Below are 10,440 nucleotides of genomic sequence, written 5' to 3' on the forward strand. Positions count from 1 at the left end.
GTCATTGCCTTGCTTTGCTGTATGGTGATATACCATTTTTGGGAGTTCTGTTATTCAAGGACATTGCCAGTCTTCCTAAGCTTGTCATGGGTTTTAGTTTTTAAGGAATGTTGTTTTCCATTAACCAAATATCCTTTGAGGTTTCATATTTCAGTTCCCAAAAATCAAAATTTGAACAAATTTGATTTATAACTGCTGATGGATTTAATCTAATTTAAATAAACAACAGTTGAAACATCTATTTCACAGGATTGCAGAGTAGTGAATGCAATTTCTTCAAAAATAAAATTGATTGGTCCACAACAATTGTAGTTTTTAACTCAAATTTGCAGTTGGTCATAGCAACCTATAAAAAGGGTCTGAGATGCATTTTGGAAATTTCAATAAACTGACTAAAAATTGCAGGAAGATGTATGTACTGCTATTCTTTAAAAAAAATAATGTCCAGTATTGAGTGGTTAAAAAAATGCAGAATTTAACAAGTCTGTTTTAGAATTGATACTTTAATATTAAAAATATAGGTGACTTCAAATACAGTTTTATGTATCTTTTAATTAAACTATTGGAAATAAATGTCACGAAAAGTCAAACGTCCCAAATTTAATAAATTGACCTTGAATTGAACTAATTCTGCTTGTAAATAAACTGTTACGTTTTTAAATTATGTAATCCAAAACATCCCAGCTTTTTGTCCAAGCTCACTTAGGAATACAGGCATTAATGACTTTATTATTATTATTATTATTTTTTTTTTAAAAGCCCAGATTTAATCATTTTTTGTCAAATTAAGTCCATGCTATAAATATCCCATCCACCTCGTGTGTGTGAAATAAAGCCGCCGCGGAGCGATTGATGTGTGTTTCTATAGTGACGCAGCGAGCTTTTACTATAGCGGGCTACAGCTTAGCATCTGCTCAGGGATAGCTGGAGTAGGTAGGGTAATGTCCGCGGTAGGGTCCAACATAATGACCTACCAAATGCCTACCGCCAAAGTATTCATATCAGAAGGAGGTTTGAGCTATGGCCGCCTTGCTCCTGGACACCCAACGCACAGTACCTTCGGGATTGGAGGACGTATCGCGTTAAGGCCAAGTCAGATAAGGAAGTTCCCTTTAATGCTGCCTCTTAACAGTGAGTCATCGTGTTCAACAAAATGCACCAAATATAGGCTAAATGAGCTTTCCTGAGCATCTTGTCTTTTTTTTAGGCAACCAGAACGAGAACACGTTAGTGAGCAGCTTCATAATTAAAGGGTAAGATGTCATATTTACGTCAAAGTGCAATTAAATACAAGCATAATCAGCAATTGTGTGTCTCGGAAACTGATTAGATAAATCCTTACGGCGTATGATTTGTCAAAAAAAAAAAAAAAATTGACTAGCATGTTTGTTTACACCGTGATGTCACGGCTGGTCCGCCTGTACAGCATTACGTATTGCTAGCTGCTTCTGCATACCAGTGGGAGAAGGAGGTATCGACTGATTTTGTCTTATGACAAAGGACTGAAAAATCCCACATATTCATGGTAGCTTAATTTTATTGAGGCTCCTAAGAATGAGCAGAAAACACATTTCATAAAAGTAAAATCTATTTGGACACATTTACTCCCTAAAGTGAGGTGGAAACCCATTAGACTTGTAAAACGTCTCTTGAGATGGTGTATAAATGTGATATTTGAAATAATCTGAAAGATCTATGACGACATGATCTGAAAGGCCACTCAGAAATGGAGAAGTCATAAATAGAAAGAACATATAAAGCCAAACTACAATTTGCGGATGCATTTAGGGACAAGAACTTTTATTTCTTTACTTTTAATGAAACATTAAATTGCTCCATTAGAAAAACTACTTGCTGTTTAAAAACAGGATTTTGTTATTGGTCTTAGGTCCCACTAATCCCATGTTACTTGGAGAATAAAAAGAGCACACTAAACAAAAGCTTGGGTGTCAAGAGGTTAAGACCTCCTGACACATTTGTACATTTGACATACATTTGTATGTCATAATTCTTAATAATGTCAATGCTTTTGTAAACGGATATTTGCATGTCTTCCATCTATATAGGAAATCAAACTTAAATAAAGAGGACAAAGTGATTTCAGAGGATGTTGACCAAGAGCATGATATCTTTGGGAGACACTTCCTGTCTCAGAAAACATGTAAGTACTGAATGAAAGGAATCATTTTTCCACTATTCTGCTTTGTAGGGGATGAGCAGATACTGTACATTGCTATTGTAAAAATTGAAGCTTGTAGCTGCAATATAAACTCATTGCCAATAGGTGGAGCTATTATCACACTTATAATATTCTGTACACTTTTGATGTATGGTTTAGATCATTGATCATTGATTGTTTCTTTGTTTGTTGTATTTTTTCAACTATAATAAACTGAACTGTCGTCTTTTAATACCCCGATTAGGTACAGAGTTGGAAAGGACCAGATCTATGGTTCCTCCACTGCGAAAAGACAACAATGAGCATCGACATGTTAAACTTCACCCTTTGAGCCTCTCCGCTGAGCTTCCCAGCATCCCTTCAGGGAGACTTTTCACCCTGGGGTAACCAGTCCAGGAGGCTTGTTGCCTACTGACTTCACCAAAAATATTTAAAATCTTAGCAGCACAGATTGCAATAATTGTAGTTCTTGTCTCTTATGGGATGCAACACGTGATAAGACAACTGTAAAAGCCTACCTAGTTCATTTTTATTATTTAAAAACTTGTAACATATCTGTAGAATTTATTGAAGTTAGTTTTTTAGGTTTTATTATACAGTTGGTCTTCTTGTTTAGTATTTTGCACAACATCCAACACTCATTTATAGAAGATAAATATTGCTACAGAAGGCAGTATTTGAAGAATAAATAAAAGTCTGCTTTAACTCATACTTATATATCCTTTTAATTAGTTTATATGTATTAATAATGAATTGCCATTACAATTGAATACATGTTTGCATTTATCTTGTTAAATCAAATAAAACTTGCTTAGAGCTGAACATTTTCAGACTTTGTGAAAAGACAACTTAATTTTTTTAAATAAATATCTACAATAGGAAATTTGTGGACATTAAAGAAAAACATTTTGTTTCTGTTTTTTAAATTTTAAAATAAAGAAAAATATCAAACATATACAAACAGTAAACAGTTTCTTCAGTAGAATGTTGATGTTTGTGGAAAATTATTTAAGCAACAAAAGAAGAAGAAAATCTTAGTTTCTAATGTAGTGATGAGATAGTAAATGTTACTATTTGTGTCATTCTGTTGTAGAAATTTAATGCAGTATTTATACCATGCAAAAAAAAATAACATAACATAAAAAACAAAAAACGAAATAAATTCTAAAATCTGCATTCATTATATGTATGTTTTTTTTTGTTTTTAAAAAAAAAATGTGTTTGTTCTTCACTGTTTTAGCCAAAATATTAAGAGCCATTATGGAAGGTCCAATGAGCCACTTGCGGCTCCGGAGACACAGGTTGCAGACCCTAGAAACTCTGGGGTGAACATCAGTTCACCCCCCACTTTAATCTTAAATGGCAAGAACAATTTTTCAGTGGAAAGCTGCAAGTTTAGCAGGTATTGTTCTGCTTTCTAAACTAAGTCTGATCGCAGCGATCTAAATTTGTGTTAGCTATTTCCCAGCCCAGTCACCTCCACTGTCCTTCTGTTCTGCAGGCCCAAGGTACATTATCCAATCCACACCCCGGTGACTGTTAAAGACAATCAGAAAAGTAAGTTTGGATGAGACACCAATACAGAGATGGTCCTACGCGAGCCACACTTCCAGCGAACCCCCACAAAGTTGTTTGGGGTGGCTCATGCCGCCCCTCACAGGATGCCGCCCGTATCAGAAACCGTCACTGCTCGAATAAATCCAGCACATGGCTTGTCTGATTTAAAGGGCACTTATCACATTTACAACCTTTTCTTTAGAGCTGTATGAGATGGCAGTTTAAGATCATAAGTTGTCTTCATTTTCATGTCCAAGGTTGAGAAATATCTCTTTGTGTATATCTGTAAAAACAGTAACAGAAAGAAAACAAACATAAGGTGAGAAAGCAGCTAAAAGTCAATTTCGGTTTTATTCGTATAGCACTTTACATACATACAAAACTATAAACATCTAGGCAACAGGAAAAGCAACAGGAAGTCTGAGACCTTACTTATCGGCACCCCACTCCGGGATTTAAAAGTCCTGTGGAGAACCCCATCTGTCTGTGGAAATATCCACTTGAGACAAAAAGTAGAATGAAAAAAGAACTAAGAATAGTGAAGGATGCCCACTCCGTTTCTGACCTTTATTGCTACACTGATGGGCATAAGCGTGTGCCAGCAGTCCTGTTTCTTCCAACAAGGAGAACATTTTACTTCAGTGAGCTGTGGATGGAAGCAGTTGAAATTCCAATTTCTGTTCATGTAATCATTCCATGTTTCACTCTTTAATATTTTAAGTATGTCGAAATCAGCCAATTGAAATTACATTTTGTGGATGCTGGTTGTCATGGCATTCAAACTCTGTAAATCCATCCACTGTGAGGTTTCTAAAAACGTTTGACAATAACAAGTTACTTCAAGCAAATTATATGTAGTTAGAAGGAAGGATAAACTATTTACCTTTTATTTGGCTCAGACGCTAAATAATTTATCACTGCTCTTGTTCATGGGTAATATAAAGGTGGAACATTTTGAAATTTGTATTTATTTTACCTAAACAAGGTTTTCTGTCTCTGAAATGTGATGTTTGCTTTTTATGTTAGCATGCTAACCACTGTAGCATAAATTGCTTGTAATTTTATCTCTTTATTCTTTTCATTTGTGTTTCTCTCCAACCTAAAACCTTCTCTAGGTTGTCTTCATGCAGGCCAGAGTTATTCAGACCCAATCATCGGAGCCCCTCGCTCTTTTATCCACCGGATTTCTGAGCTCTCGTCTTTGGAGGGTGAGACGGTGAGATATGAGAAGATTAAGAAAATCAGGAAGTCTAAAAACTCTCTGTCCTGACAATCACCCCCTTCTGAGTCGCGACGGCCCAGGATTAAGACGTTTGAGTCTGTGCCAATAACTGAACAAAATAAAACACTTAGTGCGCCATATTCATTTCACTGGCTTGTTCTGACGGCGTGTTTGTCCTCAGTGATACTGTTTGGCTGCTTAACGTGGCTGCTTCTTACTTTTTGGGATTCCTGACTCTCCTTAAGGGATAAAATGTAGTTTCAACTCAGTATTCCCAACGGCAATGATGACGTGTTTCACACCAAAAAATGTGTAGATTCTCATTTGTCAGTAGTTTTTCCTTCCACACCTGCATGGAAACATGTTATATTTATTTCTGTAATGGCTTTAGTGGCCATGAAGCAGTGATACCATGTTTCTCTGTGTGTGCTGTGGATGTTGTTTTAGCTTGAGTCTAAAAATGCACCAGTGTTACAGAAAGTTTCAAACACATTTCTGCTTTGTTTACTAAGTCAAATTTATGTGGATAAATGGCATAGTTTAGCTGAACTCTTGTGCCTTGTTAAATGTCTTCCTGAAATGAAATAAATTTATTTTTGTTATTCCAAAGAGGTTATATTTGTCTTTCTAATCTCTATTATAGGCTAGCAAAAGGAAAGGCTGGCCATTACAATAGTCAGAGCGTGCTAAATTCTGCACTAAAGCATAATCTGTGGTCCATAACTTCACAACCGCAGAAATGACATACCCACAGATACCAGAATGTGGTGTTTTCCCACATAATGCATTGTTTTACTGCTGCATGAACTGCAGCTTGTGTCTCTGAATAATGTTGTTCATTGTATTTGTCAAAAATGGAAGCCAACAGCAGCCGTCCTTTTGTTTGGAGGAAAATAAAAACTTTCCTTTTATTTAAAGAAATGTTTGCTCAGGTCATAATTTTGATATGAAGATGACTGTTTAGTGGTGACGATGGAGCTAATTTCAGGGTCTAGTGATATTAATACACCTGGGTGAAAGTTTCTGCTGTATATTTTCTAACATGATGAAGAGCCATGTCAAAAGGTAAAAGTGATAATGTTTCTAACACTGTTTAAAGGAAACTAATCTTCCTCTCATTCAGAAACATGCCAGATGGAATTAGAGAAGTGATTGTTTTAAAAAAAAGATTACAGAAACATTTTTGGTAATATGTTTTTAAAGCTCATGACGATGTTTTAAATGTATTTTTTAAAGTGATCTACAAAAATCAAACAAAAAACAACTTTACAAGCGTAATACAAATAATGCTTAAAATTAAAACACACGCAGAGAAACTGACTTCACTGCATGAGCTTGTGCTTGCACGGATTTTTGAATTTACACGCGAGGATTGGAGTATTGCATGTAAAGTACAATAATATCTCACATTTAATTATGACCAAATTCTAATTCCATATTAATGCCTACCATGCCACAAGCATCTAATTTAAAGCTGCCTTCAAATGATTTTTATGTACTTTTATTTAAGTGGTGCAATATTCATAACTTAACTTTTGGATAATAATGTAAATAAATGAACATCTGAGAAGATATTGTTAATGTGCTGTTGTTTTTAGAGCTCACTTTAGTGCTGTCTTACTGGTACAGCTCTGAAAAGCCGAAACACAGCTAGAAAGGCCACGTTGTTGTAATTTGAAAGGCAAAGGTTTCTGCCTGTTACAGAGATTATTTAGTGTTGTCAGGATTCAAAGATAATATAGATTTTTTTTTTTAATTCTCAGTAGTCAGAAAAAAAGAGAGCTAAAAATGGTCCCTCTCTCTCTTTATGTAAAAAAAACGACATGGGTGTCTACTTAGGAAACCAGAAAAGAGGACTGTTCCCAAAGAGAAGACACTTACATGTATGTCTCTCTGATCATTGTGCCTTTCAGAAATTTAACCATCAGCTGAGCTTAATTTCAGGGAGTGTGTCCCGAAGCTCCTCAACTACAAATGCGACGTTGTCAGATGTCAGGCTCTGCTTGCATCCCTTCCTCCTTCCCTCCCTCTGGGTAGTGAGGTGTGCATTTCAGGGACACATAGTGACCTAGAAACACAGAGCCCCCCCCCCTGATTCATGCTAAGTGAACGGGTTGCATTCAGACTCAAACAGAGGCCGGGCTTCCCTGCTCTCGCAGGGATTTTTACCGTCCCTTTTAAGGGTAGTGAAACAAAATGACCTGGAACAAACAGCCGACAATGAGGGCTTTAAGAAGAACTGTTCTGGGATAAGCCCACAAGTGGTTTATCGTTTCACTGTAGTTCCATAGAAGTCTTTGACTGTCCTAACCCAAAGCAACCTTTTCATATAAATCATCTTTAAGGCAGTAATACAAGAAAAGCCAATCAATATTCAGAAATTACTGTAATATTAAGCCATCCTTTATGGGTCATATGCTTGGCTCAGTAAGAGAGGAAAAGTGCCAGTATGGGTCTTGAGACAGAGATCAGTGAATCTGCTATTTTTAAAAAATGACATGAAAGATGTGTTGATTGAATAACTTGGGATGGATTGTTGTTATGGGCAACCTGTCCAGGGTGTACCCCGCCTCTCGCCCGGAACGTTAGCAGGAGATAGGCACCAGCACCCCTCCTGACCCCTCTAAGGGACAAGGTGTACAGAAAATGGATGGATGAATGGATTGTTGTTATAGATCTGTGAGGCCCCCAGACTCCTAAAGTGATGTGAATCTGCCAAATCCCCCTCCTAGAACCTTAGTAGGTGCCACCTAATTATCTTGATGGATTTCTTTTGTTGTTGCTAAGCCTAACAAACCCTGGTAGGTACAGCTAGTAAAGTCTCTGAGAAGTTGCCAGGAAACAAGAAGAAACTCAAGATATCAACACCATAATTTCAGGTAGCATAAATATAATTAAAAGTTTTGAATTTATAAATATGATGATAGAAATGCATTTGCATTCAGCCCCATGAGTATTATGAAGGTGAATTTATTTATGAAAGTGTTTTGCATCTTTTCAGGGTAAATTTTTGTCAAACACAAGAGATTAATTCAGATCTCAGACTCATTCGCCAGTCAGGAAAGGGACCTTTTTAGTTTTCAAGGCCACTGAAACTGCAAACTAGTCATCTCTTGTTGCAACAAGCTACTGCCATGGGCCCCATTGAGCTTCTTTGCAGTCTTAAAATAATTTAAATTAACAAATAAGTAAATAGAATTAAAAAAAAACTGGTTACCAAACAGCTATTAATAGCTCTGCTATTAATAAAATAGCAGGGCTTTTAAGGATCCCATACCCACATTTTGCAGTGTGATGAAGGAATTGCTGCAGAAGAAAATAATGGATCTCAGTTGGAAACTGTAAGTTTGGGGACCAGAAAAAATGATCAGAGAAGTGCTTGAATTACTAGGAGGACAAACATGACTGAACAAGGTGGAAGACTGTGTGCTTTCTTCATCAAAAAGAAAAGCACAAATTGTTTTACCCTCCTAGGAAGAGATATTCGCAATTCTCCCTCTCCATTTTCCATAAAAGTTTGGAAGTATGTTTTGTAGTTTGGCGACTATATGCATGAAATGTGTCCCTTCAGAGCAGGTTTCGGCTTTGGCAATTTGTGATATTTATTCACCCCACTCTTGGCACAGCAATAGGCAAGTGTTCACACAACTTTTTAGGGATCTAACCTTTGTGACTGCTCTTTGTCATGTCATGAGGAGATTTATGAAACCAGCTGTGATAGATGCACCCCATTTCCTGCAGTCATCACCATTACCTGCATTTTTATCTCTCGGAGAGGAGGGGGTCAGTTGGGCTCCACGCCCACACACTGCGCCTCATCTACCTGCCCGTATTGATTTACATACATATGGAATTGTATGCCAAGGGAGGTGACTGATGATTGGATGATTATCAGTGACGATGTCAGGTTCGGGCGAGGGGAAACCTTTAATCAAAATCTCTGTCTTGGTTGTCGCCATGGTGGCACTGATCGAAGGTCAGGAGAGAAGCAACTGGAGGGTATTCAGTCCCCTCTGCTGATTGGAAGCTGGAGAAGCATGTTATCATCCATAACTGATAATGTCCTGTAAGAAATGGAAGTTCATTATGTGGCTATAAAACATAATAGACACAGCTGTAAGTTAAGCGCAACGGCCAAGACTCCCTGAAAGTCACGTCGTGAGTTTGTTTGTTCAGTGTAATGCATTTTAAACAGTGTTCTCTCTGCATCACTAAGTCTTTGATGTTTCAAGCCAAGTCAAACAACCAACTTTACAACTCCATGAAGAGTGACTCATGCACCTGTGACACGTCTGGTCCCATCATTCTCAAACAAAAGCATGTCAGAAAGACAAACCCACTTACAATAACAAGCTTTGCAAATCACTGAAGTGCACATAAAATCGGCCAGATACACAAGTAAAGAAGATGCTGAAGTATAGTTCTCGAAAACAAACAGCACTGTTAAAAAGCCAGGGTTTAATGAAGAAAAGAATAAAAAAAATATGTCCACATATGGTGAACAATTATCCTGTATTATTATCATCATGTCTATGGCTATCAAATGTTACTCCGTATCTTGATTTGGTAATATGTGCCCACACTGCCTAACAAGTGGTCTCAGAATCTGCCAAATGGTAAGAATATTTCTTCTCCACAAACTTCTCCAGGTATCCACACATATTTTATGTGAAATGTAGTTCTTTAGTTAAGCCATTGTAAAAATGGCACTTTTTCTCTCATGAAGTCATTAGTATTATCATTATCGTTACTATTAATTTGGATTTACTGAAAAATAAAATCTTTCTTCATCTCCAGCTTTCTAGCAGACGTTTGAAGGTTTTAGGTCAAAAGTGAACTGTTCATATTTCTATTTGCCACAACAAACCCCCTAATTTCTTTTTAAACAAGATATGTACCTATAAAGGTGGAACAGGTCCTATATTGACTTATTGTGCTTTAATTATGTTACATTTTACAAGGGTATGTACACTTGTCCATATTTAATAAGCAATAGCTTTCTGGTTGCACAATTCAGAAAGCAACAGGAAGTCTTTTGACCTGTTAGACTGATATGTTGTTGGGTTAAGAACTGAGGAATGCCATTGTGAAGTTGAAGTTCATCAATATAGCTTTACAACACAGGTCAAGAAGAAGAGATGACCTCTGTAGTTTCTCAACAAGTGTTTTGAAACCATAGCAACCTAAGAGTTCCAGTTTGCATTCCCCACGTACTGTAGGTGTGATGAAGCAAAGGTTCACCCCTGTCTTTTCTGGGATATGCTGCCCAATAAGTGAAAGCAAATCCATTCCTGACTAAACCCAATACATCTCTTCCTTTGTCTTGTCTTTTTTGACTCAGATGTGTGCTTCCTTTTACATTACAGTTTAACATTTTGAGACTCATTAATACGGTCCTCCCCACTGAGACGCACAAAGAAGCTGTCAAACAGGGGTGTGTTATAAGGGTTAGGCTGATCATCTCTGACAAATGCACTCCAGG

The 10,440-nt window shown here is 37.0% G+C and overlaps 1 protein-coding gene across 1 annotated transcript; it reads left to right on the top strand.

Annotated features, from left to right (window-relative positions):
* The first annotated feature begins 232 nt into the window (after positions 1 to 232).
* Positions 233 to 5,570, top strand: c21h8orf89 (chromosome 21 C8orf89 homolog). The gene is made up of 7 exons (XM_032551260.1): positions 233 to 1,131; positions 1,208 to 1,253; positions 2,067 to 2,161; positions 2,424 to 2,562; positions 3,420 to 3,581; positions 3,681 to 3,736; positions 4,852 to 5,570. The coding sequence occupies exons 1-7, from the start codon at positions 942 to 944 to the stop codon at positions 5,004 to 5,006; spliced, it is 843 nt and encodes a 280-aa protein (XP_032407151.1). The 5' UTR covers positions 233 to 941; the 3' UTR covers positions 5,007 to 5,570.
* Positions 5,571 to 10,440: the final 4,870 nt, after the last annotated feature.

Source organism: Xiphophorus hellerii, chromosome 21 (genome assembly GCF_003331165.1).
Source record: "Xiphophorus hellerii strain 12219 chromosome 21, Xiphophorus_hellerii-4.1, whole genome shotgun sequence".
Lineage (NCBI taxonomy): Eukaryota > Metazoa > Chordata > Actinopteri > Cyprinodontiformes > Poeciliidae > Xiphophorus > Xiphophorus hellerii.